The sequence below is a fragment of the Chenopodium album genome, chromosome 1, assembly GCF_948465745.1.
Source record: "Chenopodium album chromosome 1, dcCheAlbu1.1, whole genome shotgun sequence".
NCBI classification, from domain to species: Eukaryota; Viridiplantae; Streptophyta; class Magnoliopsida; order Caryophyllales; family Amaranthaceae; genus Chenopodium; species Chenopodium album.
The window spans coordinates 5,249,839-5,264,471 of NC_137834.1; the positions used below are offsets into that span (position 1 = coordinate 5,249,839).

The window sequence follows — 14,633 nt, forward strand, 5'->3', positions numbered from 1 at the left end:
TTAATGCGTGCCCAGAGAGGGCTCGGGGGAAGTGGAGGTGCCAAGATAAAACCTCCCAAGCCCCGGACCTTCAATGGCACGAGAGATTCAAAAGAAGTTGATAACTTCATTTTCGACATGGAGCAATACTTTCGGGTCTGTCAGTTGGAGAACGAGTTAAAAGTTGATACCGCTACTATGTATTTGGTGGATGACGCAAAGCTTTGGTGGCGCACCAAGTACGCCGACATCCAAGCTAAGAGGACGTCGGTGGATACTTGGGAGGATCTGAAGAAAGAACTGATGGCCCAATTTTATCCCGAGAATATCGAGTTTGTTGCTCGCACCAAGCTCGCTGCTTTGCAGCATAAGGGTTCCATCCGGGAGTATGTCAAAGAGTTTTCAGCGTGCATGTTGGAGATCCACAATATGTCCGAGGAAGATCGCCTATTCAACTTTGTGCGTGGTCTGAAGGAATGGGCCCAAAGAGAAATTTGGCGCCAGAAGATTGATACTTTATCGGGAGACATCGCTGCAGCTGAAAGGCTGATGGACTACTCGTCATAGAAAGGGAAAAGTTTGAAGAAAGGGAATAGTGGGCCGACACCGAACCCTCCTAGGAACTCGGGACATGGTTCGCAAGTGAGCTCCAACAACTCGAAAAATAGATACAACAGGAGTGGGGGAGAAGACTCTCGGAAGAGTGGAGCTTCTTCCTTCTCTAGTAGAGGAAGCACCCCTAGTTCGTCTTCGGCAGCCAGGCCATTGACATGTATCCTTTGCCGAGGACCGCACAAGTGGTTTGAATGTCGACACAAGGGAGAAATTGACAATCTTCAAAAGAAACTGTCCTCCATGTCCTTAGAAAACCCCGAGGGTGAAGAAGCCGATGAGGTAGAACCTAGTGAAGGAGAACATTCCAGACTGGGGGCCATTCGCATGATGTGTGCTATGGGAAGAGAAGTCTCTGAGGGCCAACCTAAAAACTCTGGGTTAATGTATGTGAATGCGTTGGCAAATGGAAAGGAGACTCGAGCCATGGTGGATACAGGTGCGACCCACAACTTCATTTCAGAAAAGGAGGCAAAAAGACTAGGGTTGAAGCTCCTACCAGAAGGAGGCAGTATGAAAGCGGTGAATTCAGTTGCCAAACCGATCCACGGCGTTGCCAAGAAGGTAACAATGAAGCTAGGAGATTGGAGCGGACAGGTGGACTTTACCGTTGCGCCAATGGACGACTTCAGCTTGGTGCTCGGCATGGACTTCTTACACTCTAGTAAGGCAGTCCCGATGCCGCACCTTAGATCTATTCTTGTGCCCGGGCAGCAACCATGTATCCTCCGAACCTGCGATCCTGGAAAAGGGCCGAAAGGGCCCCTCCTTTCAGCAATGCAATTGGAGAAGGGGTTGAAGAGGAACGAGCCCACGTTCCTAGCAACACTTTCCACTAAGGAAGATGAAGCAAGTGGAGACCTTCCGCCTGCAGTTGCCGAGCTACTATCAGAGTTCCAGGATCTCCTCCCGAAAGATCTACCAAAAGTTCTCCCACCTAGAAGGACGGTGGACCATGAGATCGAGCTGGTTCCAGGGGCGAAACCCCCAGCACGAAGCCCTTATCACATGGCTCCCCCGGAATTGGCCGAACTCCGGAAACAATTGGAGGACTTGCTTGAGGCAGGCTTCATCCGCCCATCAAAGGCTCCTTATGGGGCCCCTGTGCTTTTTCAGAAGAAACAAGATGGAAGTCTTCGATTGTGCATCGACTACCGAGCATTAAATAAGGTTACGGTGCGCAATCACTACCCTATCCCTTTGGTGGCGGATTTGTTCGATCAGTTAGGGGATGCAGTGTACTTTACAAAGTTAGACTTGAAGTCTGGTTACCACCAAGTTCGCATTGCCGAAGGAGATGAACCAAAAACTGCTTGTGTGACGAGATACGGGGAATACGAATGGTAGTCATGCCCTTCGGCTTGACGAATGCACCTGCTACGTTCTGTACTCTGATGAACCAAGTATTCCGAGAGTACTTAGACAAGTTTGTGGTCGTGTACCTCGATGACATCGTTGTCTACAGCAAGACTTTGGAAGAGCACCTCGAGCACCTAAGATTGGTCTTCGAGAAGTTGAGAGAACATCACCTGTTTGTGAAACGAGAAAAGTGTGCCTTTGCGCAAGAAGAAGTCGGATTTCTTGGACACTTTGTGGGGAAGGGTCGATTGAGGATGGACCCAAAGAAGATATGTGCTGTTCGCGATTGGCGGGATCCCAAGAACCCCTCTGAGTTGCGATCCTTTTTAGGACTGGCGAACTATTATAGAAGATTCATTAAGGGAAACTCGGAGATCACAAGTCCCCTCACCGACCTATTGAGGAAAGAAAGTCGTTGGGAATGGTCAGGGCCCCAGAAGGAAGCTTTCCAGAAATTGAAAGAAGTAGTGGTGAAAGAGCCGATCCTTGCCCTTCCAGACATCACCAAACCATTTGTGGTCGAGACGGATGCTTCGGATTTTGCTTTAGGAGGAGTGCTCCTCCAAGAAGGACATCCTATTGCTTTCGAAAGTAGGAAGCTGAATAATGCCGAGAGGAGGTATGCGGCACAAGAAAAGGAGCTACTAGCCATTGTGCACTGCCTAAGAGGATGGAGGCACTACTTATTGGGATCAAAGTTTACCGTCCGCACAGACAACACCGCGGCGAGTCACTTTCTCACCCATCCCAAGCTGACAGGAAAACAAGCTCGGTGGCAAGAGGACTTAGCCGAGTTCGACGTGGAGTTCACCTATAGAACGGGATCCAGCAATAGAGTGGCCGATGCCCTGAGTAGGCGGGCCGATCTTGCTGCGATGTACAAGTTAGCGCCAATGACTGCAAGCAGCATTGCCACATCCGTTAGAGATCAAGTTCGTGCTTATCTCCCAGATGATCCCATGACAAAAACCATAACAAGGATGATAGAAGAAGGGAAGACTAGACGCTTTTGGTTGGACGATGGCCTCATCTTCACCAAAGGTACAAAGCTTTTCATCCCCAAAGCAGGAGGATTGAGGAAAATGTTGTTGAAATAATGCCATGATACGCTGTGGGCGGGACACCCAGGTTGGCAGAGAACCCTCAGTCTACTCGCGATGGGGTACTACTGGCCAAGAATGAAGGAAGATGTGATGAGCTACACCAAAACTTGCCTTGTGTGCCAGCAAGACAAGGTTGACAGACAGAAGCCCGGGGGCCTCCTTGAACCACTTCCTGTACCCACTCGACCTTGGGAGAGTGTGTCGATGGACTTCATTAGTGGCCTCCCGAAGGTGGACCAGTTCTCTTCTATCATGGTGGTGATAGACAGGTTCTCCAAAAATGCAACATTCGTACCCCTGAAAAAGGCTTGTGGAGTAGAAGAAACGGCATCGCTCTTCTTTAAGCATATTGTGAAGTACTGGGGATTACCAAAGAGCATAGTGAGCGACAGGGTTACCAGATTCACGAGCATATTCTGGTCTGAGCTATTCCAAATGATGGGATCTGATCTCAACATGTCGTCAAGCCACCACCCTCAATCTGATGGGAAGACAGAAATTCAATGGGCTTTTTGAGGAATACTTGCGTCACTTTGTGAGCGCCAACCAGAAAGATTGGGTGAGACTTTTGGACGTAGCACAACTTTGCTTCAACGCTCAAAGGAGTTCTTCTTCCAACAAAAGCCCCTTTGAGTTGGTCACGGGTCAACAACCTCTTCTTCCGCACACAGTGGCTGACTGGGAGGGCGGTAGGAGCGCTCAGGCTCGAGATTTTACAAGAGAGTGGAAGCAAAACACCGACATTGCGAAAGCCTACCTAGAGCGAGCATCGCGCCGGATGAAGAAATGGGCTGATCAAAACAGAAGGCCAGTAGATTTTGCTATTGGGGACATGGTGATGGTGAAGGTCTTACCAGAACAGCTGAAATTTCTAAGAGGAAGAGATCGTCGTCTAATTCGGAAATATGAAGGCCCCATCCGCATCACTAAACGGATTGGGAGGAACGCATACAAGGTAGAACCGCCTGCGTGGATGAGGATTCACCTCGTCTTCCACGTTAGTCGTCTCAAACCCTACCATCCAGATCCCGACGACAGCAACCGCAACGTCAGCTACCGCGCCAACATCAGAACCAGGACAAGAGCCACCCCTACAACAGAAGACTGAAGCTGCTAGGATCTTATTGTAGATTTTGTAAGTCGACGAGGACGTCGACGACTTAAGTGGGGGAGGATGTTAGAATCCAACCTCTTTATTATGTATTCTTCTTTATTTTCCTTGTATTTTTCCTTATGTAATATCTCTTTAGTCTTTCTTTTTATTTTCTAGGCTCTTGGGAGAATTATTGTGTTACTTTCATTTCAACGTTCACTTGTAATTCTCTACTAATGCAATATAAAGCTCTTTAGGGAGCGAATGGTTATTCAATCAAAGCTCTCTACCCCGTTGCTATTGCTTTAAGACTTGTGTGTTGTTTAAGCCTTTATAGATATTGTGCTTGCCTTGTTTTAAAGCATCCCCCACCAAACCAAGAGACCCTAGAGACGCCCTCATTTAGTCGGTTCCGCTTGTGCCCGCTTCGAAGTATCGGCCGTCACAAGCCCCGACTCCGCACTCGTTGTTCTCGTGTGCCCTCTTAAGACTCCGTAGGTCCGTGTTGCTGTGTGCTCACGAACCTCATTTGCTTTAGGCTTGCGCCCTTGTCGCCAAAAGACGAGAGCGCGCCGCACGATCCGGTGTTGAATCACTCGGACCGTGACACTAAGTCAGTTAGGGGTTACTTTTGTCTTGAGATTACTTTGTCTGGGGGTTACTTTGTCATTTGCTGATTTGGTACCCTGCCGCATGATACGGCCCGCACTGCCCAACTATATTAAACTTAAACCCGAAAAAGACCAATCTCATAACTTCACAAGGCCTTAGATAATTGAGGCAAAAGAAAGTAGTTACTCGTTACCAACCACCATTTCTTATCATCACTCTCCCTTCCACTAATTTAAAACCCCATTTCTCATCATCAACACCAACACCAACACAATCAATCAATCAGTAACCCGGAAACATGATGCATCTTCTCTCTGCAATCCCTCCACAACATTCTTCTCTCTCCAATCCATCTTTCTTTTGCTCTAATTCCAACCCTTTTCACCATAATCATTCCCAAAAACCCCAAATTTGTTGCTTCAAATGCTACTCTTTTTTCCCAATTCACCAAAAATCGCCATTTTTGGCCAATTCTTCATCTTCTTCTACTTCTACTGCTACTTTAAGGTATGTAAATAACCCCATTTTAGAGGAGGAAGAAGGAGGTGAGTGGGTCCCTTCTGCTTCGGCATTGGCTTCTGTAATACGCAAAGCTTCGTCTTCTCCCATTGAATTTACCCAGGAAATTGAGAGGGACCCTAAATCTCAAGGTATTATTCTACCTAGCCCTGATTTTCAGAAGCTTTGTCTTGATCAATTGACCCTTTTCCGAAGGATTGTTGACCCCAGTGCCCTTCTCTCTGTAAGTTTTTCAATTTTTTTTAAGAATTTGCAGGATGCCCATTTTAGAATAGAATGCAGTAGTTGATTGATTGCTCGGGTTTATTTGGGGTTTTAAAGGGTCGTTTGGTTGAACATACGAAGTTAAACGACTTATCTTGTGGGAAATAAGTTGCTTTTAAGGTGTATTCCGTAGTTTCTTTTCCGAATAAGTGTAAAATGTTGTTTTTGGACAGGAAGTTCCTTGTAATCAGAGGATACAAGTTAAGCAACGTCCTCCATTTTGTCTATTTTCAGTGTTTTTATCAACCAAACAACCCTGCAATATTTAACATCCCATGTTTCTTATGCTTTGGCATTTTAATTGTTTTGTTGATACAAGGAACTTGCCTAATGTTGCCTTTGAGCTTACTGCTCACTATTGATCATGATAGGGTATCAACAATGGGCTAAAGGTCCAAATCTGAATAAATAAAACACTGAAGAAAACATCTGTAATGGACTGATATCCTAGCTTAGTATTTCTGATTTAACAGAACAATTACATAAAGATAAAGGCTTGATAATTCGATTGATAATGGCTGAAAGCTTACAAAGGTAGTAGGTTTAGCCTACAACTCTCCTATTAGCAACTTGAGGTTGCAACCCTTTATTTCCAATAACCCAATTCATGCCTCCTTCTTTCTACCCTCTATCTATTTATACTAAAGCTAAGGACCAGGACCTAATAATAATACTAGACTTCCCAAATTGCCCTCCTAAAGTTAGTCTATTACAACATCTTCTAATCTAAGAGAGCATGGCAGAGTTTGTTTAGTAATCAGTAGTATATGGACAGACATTTTTATTTTTCTTGGTTATTATGTAAGGTTCTTACTCAACTTAGAATATTGCCTTTTGGTTTTTAAAATGCAGTTACAGAGTATTTGGATACTGATAGTTCTCTTTTTTTTTTTTCGATGGTTGAGTACTGATAGTTGATACCTTTTATTTGTGCAGGTTTATGTCAGGCCTGCTGGTAGCTATGTGATGGATCGTTTAGAACTTCGACGTGTTACATTTTATCCAACAGTGGATGGGTCTGATATTGTCATTTTAGTTGGTAATTTTAGTGTTCCAGCTGGGCTGCGTGGTGCTGAAGCTGCTCTTTCAAACATGCAAGTAGGCTTTTAAATTTATTGTGCAAATTGAATGGGCTTTTTCTGAATCATTCAGCATGGGATCTTTCATTGACTTATCTTGGACTCAACTTTCTTATGAGTTGTAGGCTGAGGCAATACCTGAGTGTAGATCTGTTGTATTTCCAATGGTCAGACATCCATTTGTTGTCGGGTTTTTGGTTGCTGAACTTCCTGGTGTTGAGCTTGAAAAGGGACCTCATGATGCTTCTCATTTGCCATCCCCAGAAGAGTGCTATGCATTGCCCCCTAAATTTGATTCGAAGGCGCCAGATATCCCATCATGTGGTGGAAATCCACTGACATGCTTCAATCTATCAGCTGACCAGAGATTAAATGCTATTAATATTTCTCATTCCCTTGCTACGGCTTATGTTATGGATCAGGTAGCTCATCTTTGTTTGATTTCATCCTTTTTGACTTCTACCTCATATGTTAGTCTGTGTGGTTTATATTAACATTGAGCAATGCAATATAATTCTATAGATCAGTTACACGTTTGATATACGCTTCTTTGTCAAGTTGTTTTAAAATTAATTTTAAGTCCACGTGGGTTTAATTGTCATCAGAATCCAATAAAGCTGATGATATGACATGTAGCTTGAAACTGATATGATAAGTATTAAAGGGGTGGTGGTGGGGCTTACAGTGTTTGCAGGGCTGCTTGCAATCAATATACTATTCCTGTTTACATTGTATTGTTGGGAGAAGTTTTAAGCTTCTGTTGCTCCTGCAGATATCTTTTATTAGCTTTAATTCACGCGATTGCATGTAGATAATTAGATTTTATCTTTTGCAGATAATTTATCTTATAAGCCAATTGGATGCTTCTCTATTAGGGTAAAGACAGTTGGTAACTTGGTATGATATGTGCTGATTGCTTTTCTCCTTGAGCTTTGACAAATGTCTTAGGATAAGGATATGATATGAGAATAAGCACTTGAGAAAGTTTGGTACCTAATTAGGTACTGATTGCCTGATTGGTACGAAGTATGTCGGAAAATATGTAGGGAGTTTTAACTTCATATGTATTATAGGAATTTTAGCTTCACAAGTTCACATGAATTAGAGTTTTGGCACGGTGTTTGGTTGACCAAAAGTAAGGAAAATGGGGGAAGTTAAAATTCTTGAGGATTTGTAATTCCCATTAATCATGGGAAATAATTTATCTAGCTCCCCCTTGGTTAGTTAAAATTCCTATGTTAATTCATGGGAATTAGAACTTCCCTTATGTCTACCAAGTTTAGTTTGGGCATTTTCCCATGAATTACAAAAGGGAAATTAATTCCCGTGATATAAAACTTTCTATGGGAATTACATTCCTACACTAACCAAACAAGCACGTATTATGTTTGGGTACAACATTGTATGCGCAAGGTCTTTACTCTTGTAGGGACTTGGTTTTACATAATGTAAAGATAAAAAGTGTTTAAAGGTCCTCCCTCTCATGGGTTGGTTCAAACTCTTCAAAGCTCCTCTAGCAATATCAAAGAGGGGTGTATTAACTTCCATAATCAAATGAATGACTCTTTTTTGCCGTGTTTATATTTATTGTATAATACTTTGATACCGTGGTTAATGTGCCACTTCAATGGCAATCCATTAGTGAACAGAGATAATATTGTGACCATTACTATAATCACTACCGTGTTTTTAAATTTGAATGATGGATGCTTCTATTATTGGTTATGATTTCTTTTTTGATAAGTCCAGCTTTTAATTTATTTGCAGGATCTTTCTTTAACTTGTTTTTTCTTTGTTCTAGAAAGCAATGCTACTTCAACAGACATCTTGGCAAAATAACATCCGGATGAGTAATCTTGTTGAACAAGTAATGTATCATTTTTTTATTTTTTTTTTGTGGCTCAGTGCCTTCCTTGTGTATGACTCCACAGGGCTTCTGGAACTCATTATGTGTGCTGTTTTATCCAATTATCATCAGATTCGTGGACCATTGTCTAGCATACGGAGTCTATCTAAATTGTTAGCAGTTCAAATCAAGAGAAGTGAGGTGATCCTTATCTTCTCCTGTGGCCTGATCTTATGAATTTTAGGAGATTTAACCTCGTATTGTTCACTTTTTAGTTGTCCATGTTAGCTAAACTGATGACTTTGTTATGTTAGATTGCTCATGACATTGTTGAAGACATAATGGTCCAAGGAGATCATATACGAGACACCTTGGAACAGCTGCAGGATGCTGTCCTCTTGACAAAGGTTTGTTCTCTTTCTGAAGACCTTCAAATATATTAATTCAACTTTTGATATAGCTCTTTGCCTACCTTTGGATTTGTACCTTATTGAGGTCTTCCACTCTTCCTTGGATGAGGAAGAACAAAAACTGGACTCTTAAAATTGATGAACCTGCTAATTTATAGTGTTAAGGATTGGCTTTGCTAGTTTCTTTCCAGTTTCCTTTATAAGAAAGCATTTCTAGTTTAGAAACATTGTTATTAAGCACAGAATAAAATTGATGACTGGAATTAGGCTTACATAAAAGGTTGCCAGATATATTATTTGCCTAGAACATTGTGATATAGCCATATAGGTCTCTTTTCCAGTAGTGAATTATGCTGATAATAGATGTGAACGTTTGTAGAAGGGGATGTTTGAGGCTTTTGGGCCTCCTAAATGTAAGAAATACTGCAGAAATATGCAGCAGCAGCAAGTTGTGTAGAACCAACATTATATGAAGGTGATCTTTGGTGATTATGAGACTGAAATCTTTTGAAGTTGTGAGTACTTGATGATGGAGCTAGCATGTTTTTTGGAGTGATATCTTTTTCCCTCTTTGCTAGACTATGAAATTGCTTGGTAAACATTATTAAAAACTTGTGAGATTACAAATTTTGTTAATCTAACATGTTACCTAGTCTGTTAGTGTTACCTTAACGGCAGTGTTGTATCCTTTTAGGTAATGTACATGTTCATGCAATCTCTATTTAAAACCAGTTGGAAATGGGAGGAGTAATATCTTAAGCGTATTGGGTAGTATTTTTGTTTTTGTTTTTTTTAAAAAAAAGTCTATTTTAATGTGTGAGTGAGTGGGACTCACATATGTGCACATATATGGGTTTTTTTAACCTTTATCCTCACATAATATACTAATATTCCCTTTATTTTGAACTAAATGGGTCTCCATGATGAGAAGCTCAAAATTTTATACGTGCTAGTTTCTAACTTGGCTCTAAAACTATCTTTACCATTTACATTTATATCTCCAGATTGTAAATATCGTTGGGATGTGCAAGCCCGTGTCCATGTTGGAGGAGATTTAAACGTTCAAATACCCAATGAGGCCCCAACTCAAAACTTATTACTAATTGAATGAGTAACTTTATAGGTGTAATGGACTAGCGTTACTGATGAATATTTATGCTATGGAAATAAGGAAATAAAGATGGAAGCTGGTAGTTTGATTGATTGAAAGTAAAAAAAAGACAGATGGTGGCTTAATGCCTTTATGAGTAGGCAACTTTAGGTTGCTAGTCTCTTACAAAAACATTTCATACAATTTACACTTGACAACTACTGCATAAGCTAACTTCTTATATACTAAGGCATATGTTATAGACTGAATTCTACTGATTTAATTAATCACAAGTAATATTAATTTAAGGCTGAAAGCTTGAACATTTGATTGATTAAAATTGGATTACACAAGGATAGCCATAACTTGAGGTTATGAATCTCTTAGTAGCTTTAGGCTACAAATCTCTCTAGTAGCTTGAGGCTACAAGTCTCTCAAGATGTTCACTCAAATTTTCTGGATATCCCCACTACTAAGTTTACTACCCTATATATACTCAAGACATCTAAGACTAAAGATGGATACATGTGACCCTTAGCTAAAATGGCAAACCCATAATTAGACATTGTTAAGGCTTGTTGCTTGTTTTTCCTTTTCTTTTGCTTCTGCTGTCCCTTTCTCATCGGTTGCTTCTTGACTGCTGACCCTCAATGGTGATCCATTACAGCATACTACTACAAACATAACCTAGCTTCCAATTAGTGAAATTGGTCCTGCTCTGGCTTAAGTATCAAAACATCAGAGTTCAGGTTGCTACACAGCCACACTCTCTAGTGGAACATTAGATATCATTGTCCTCTTCTGCTATTTGTTTCTTGCCCCTGCTTCTGTTGCCGACTTTCCGTTGCCCTCCCCCTCCTGTATACAGTCTTAATGGTAGCTAATCCATCACAATAGGCTTCGGTGAGAATTTTCTCTCCCCATTTCCTACGTTTGACCCACATGTGTACACATTTGGGGATTCAAATATCAGTTTTTTGCATTTCTTACCTAAAGCAATTAGGGAATAGAAACTGAAGCATCCATTATCAAACACCCCCCCACCCCCCCCCCCCCCCCCCGGGCACCGTTGTTTTCATCTGGGGTTCAGGTTTGATACTCTCCATTGCCAAGGGTTCTTTCTTAACATTCATGTCCAAAGGAAGACGCATTCTGCTGGTATATAGATTCTACATGTGCAATTTTTTGAAGTATTTCTAGATTGTCATCATATTGCTCTATTATCAATTGGGTTCCTTCAACATTCTATACGGCGGTTTCTAGGATTAGATCATTTGCCTGGGTGCTTGTTGGCTGGGTTGCTTTTGGGAAGGGCTGGTTTGATTGGATTCTAAATAAGAAATGAAGTCAACATGGTGTTATGGAGAGAAGAAGAAGAAACCTTAACGGCATGGGTTTGGGATTTCTTTTTTTACAAGTCACGTCTAATGGGTCGGGCACTCAGGCTTCTCTATTTATCTAATGTACAGGCCTCTTAATTATATTGTGGATTTTTAAAGGGCTTTTTAATGGAACTTTTTTCTTTCCCAGCCTTGTCTTGTGTAGAACTTATGTCCTTTGAAAACTGTCTAACTTGACTTATAATTTACCAAGTAAAATAAGTTGTATAAACCTGCATGTGATCATTTCCTTGGTTCTTTGAGATTTGTTTTTTGATTGGTTAATTATTTATGTGTTGGAAGCGCTTTGCTTAGATTTCTGTCTGCTGTTGGAGGATAATTTAATTCCTTGTGGGCAAGTTATACCTATCCTCGTGTTTCTTAAAACTGAAACAGTTATGATATTTAAAAGTGTGAAGTTCTTGAAACAGAAGCTGTATTGTTGGAACCAGCTTTATATTTCTATGCATTCTTCTTCTTTTTTTTTTTTTTTTTTTTTAATTTCAATTCTTGTGTAGCCGACCTCATCATTGGCGTTAAGGCTTCTTATGTTGCTGTGGTTTCTTTTCTCGTTGCATATATAGTCATTATTCAGCTTATGTATACGTCAACAAAAGCAATTTCCTGTTATCCTTTTGGACCATTCTGTTTTTCTGAATCATCTCACTGCATCGTTTATATCTGTACAGGCTAACATAATGAGATTCAATGAAGAATCATTGAAAAAAATGGATGGCTCAAGTTATGCTCAACCTGAAATGAGAACATTTAAACTACCAAAGGATGTGCCAACTCACCCACCTGCTGATAAGATAAGAGACTCTGATCAGCAACGTTCTTTAAGTTTGGCAATCAAAGATTTAGAGATGCCAATGCCACCATTGGCACTAGCACCTGTACAACAGCATAGCATCAGGTACACGTAGGGGCAATTTTTTTTTTTTTTTCCAACCCACTTGGCCAAGGTTTTCAAGCTTGGCCACTGTGAAGTGTTTTGCTGAGCTGTTGCATTCAATCAATGCAGCCTTTCTGTTAAGTACTCTATATGGGAGATAATGCGGACATTTTCTAGTGCCTACTATTGTTCTCGTGTTTGTCACAAGTTTTCTGTTTTCTTATACTCTTTGCTCTTGTTAGGAAGACCGTGCAATGTTTCTGATATAGTGGTGGATTTGGTTGGAGCTGCACAGCCTCTTGCTCTAAACCAGAAGCGTAGATTGGAATTATGTGAATTCTCCCAATACTTGCCAGTGGCTATAGAAGAACCTGCACTGCGTCAGGCCCTCAGTAATCTAATAGAGGGTGCACTATTGCGCACACATGTTGGGGGAAAAGTTGAAATCGTCTCTATAGGAGCACCTGCAGGTGGTGCTCTTGTTGTGATTGATGATGATGGTCCAGATATGCACTACATGGTAAGATCATCTCTTTAATTTTAACACACTTCCCTGGAAAAAGTCACACTGTCCCAATCCCTCATAATTAAGCATATGTCACAATGTTACTTAAAAAATCCCACTCTCAGTTAATCTTAGGATATTTTATAAAACCAACAAGGCTACAACTTTTTCCAGACATTCAAAAATATAATACTCTGTGTGTAAATATTACTAGTATGTCCTAATTGAAGTTCATCTTCAGAGCTCCACTTTGATTTCAAAGATGACTCAAAATCCAAATAATTTGTTCATATCCCTGCTTCAATGAAATTTTTAACACTCACGATGTATGCTATTCTTATGTAGAAGCTCAATCCAATTTACTTCTGAGTTCTTACACAATGTATGCTATTCTTATGTTGAGGCTCAATCCAAATTTGATCAGGATATGAGTGGGTCAGTTCTCTAAATACAATAAGTTCTGACATGGATGTATTAGACTTTGAGCTCTCTAATTATCTTATCTATCGTTATTGATATCTGCCAAATGTAGCACTTTCTGTCATTACATTAAGTCAGCATTTGGATGCTTATAATGATGATCAGCTTGCTTAGCTTGGAGAATTTATACTAGCATCAGCTTTGCCTGCCTTAATACTCTTTATTTCCTGTTTTTCTTCTTTTTTTTTTTTTGGTTAATTTACAGACACAGATGCATTCACTTACACCATTTGGAGCAGAACTTTTTTCTGATCAAATGATGGAGGACAACATGACATGGAACTTTGTTGCCGGCCTCACAGTAGCACGAGAGATACTTGAGAGCTATGGCTGTGTCGTCCGTGTCATCTCTCCCCGGAACACAGATGCTGCTCTTGGAACAGGTGGAACCCGAGTTGAAATTTGGCTTCCTTCTTCGACTCCATACAATCACAGTCCTGCAGCTGATGGGGCATAACCACATAATAGGGTTTGGTTGCTCCCTTATTTATGAAACCCACTATTTGTTGTATAGTCCTCTGTCCTCACATTGTGTTATATTTTCTCAATTAGAAACCAGCTTCTGCAACCTGTAAATACAAACCCCATCTTTACTTTGACTGCATCAGGAAATGTATTTTTTGTTTGCTATAAATCTACTAGAAAATATTGTAATTACAGACGATGAGACACCTATAAATTAATTTCGGACATTATTACTACGGAACATTATCTCTTAGTCTTTTGTACAATGTTATTTCCTCCGTCCAAAATTAACAGTCGCATGAGAACTATTTTTAGGTTAAAAAAATTTCAAATTAACTAGAAAGATAAATACTCAGGTAAACTGAAAAGAAAGTTTGACAGAATCACCAATTGGTCAAATTTTGGATTGGATCATTGATGACTGTTAATCTTCTTAGCATTTTTTTTTTTTGAAACCAGCATGTTGTATTGGCCATATTTGAAAATTTATATTCTTTTGTTTGACTTTTTTTTTTTTTTTTTTTTATTTATACCTTTTGTTTGACTTTTTAATTGTATTCAATGTTTAGATAAGATTGTGATTAGAGGAACTTTACTTATAATCTGTACATCAGCCTTTTTGAAGAGTTTGTGAATCATAGGATTATAAGTTAATTAATATACAGTATATAATATTGAGACATCTTCCCAATATAGAAACAATATCTTCTTTATATGGAAATTACAGAAGAATTATCACTTGTAATCAAACAATTACATATAAATCATGATTTGATTCAATAATATTCAATGTGTAAACACTAGAATTTGTTTCAATGCACTGCATTCTGGTTTTTACACACTTTAAGCATTTTAGCAACTATTGAGATCTTCAGCAATGCTTTAATTTGTTCTTGTTTCCTCAATTTTATATTCAATTAAGTCTATTGTGTATAAGTGCAAT

General features: G+C 40.2%; 1 protein-coding gene across 1 annotated transcript; it reads left to right on the forward strand.

The window, feature by feature from the left end:
• The first annotated feature begins 4,916 nt into the window (after positions 1 to 4,916).
• Positions 4,917 to 13,926, forward strand: LOC145640919 (chloroplast sensor kinase, chloroplastic-like). The gene is made up of 9 exons (XM_081692153.1): positions 4,917 to 5,500; positions 6,478 to 6,639; positions 6,746 to 7,042; positions 8,422 to 8,487; positions 8,599 to 8,667; positions 8,781 to 8,873; positions 12,035 to 12,261; positions 12,487 to 12,760; positions 13,431 to 13,926. The coding sequence occupies exons 1-9, from the start codon at positions 5,057 to 5,059 to the stop codon at positions 13,680 to 13,682; spliced, it is 1,884 nt and encodes a 627-aa protein (XP_081548279.1). The 5' UTR covers positions 4,917 to 5,056; the 3' UTR covers positions 13,683 to 13,926.
• Positions 13,927 to 14,633: the final 707 nt, after the last annotated feature.

Coding starts and splice junctions, on each gene's coding strand:
- LOC145640919 (XM_081692153.1), top strand. CDS start 5,057: ATGATGCATCTTCTCTCTGCAATCCCTCCACAACATTCTTCTCTCTCC. Junction 6,640..6,745: donor CTGCTCTTTCAAACATGCAA/GTAGGCTTTTAA, acceptor TATGAGTTGTAG/GCTGAGGCAATACCTGAGTG. Junction 8,488..8,598: donor TGAGTAATCTTGTTGAACAA/GTAATGTATCAT, acceptor AATTATCATCAG/ATTCGTGGACCATTGTCTAG.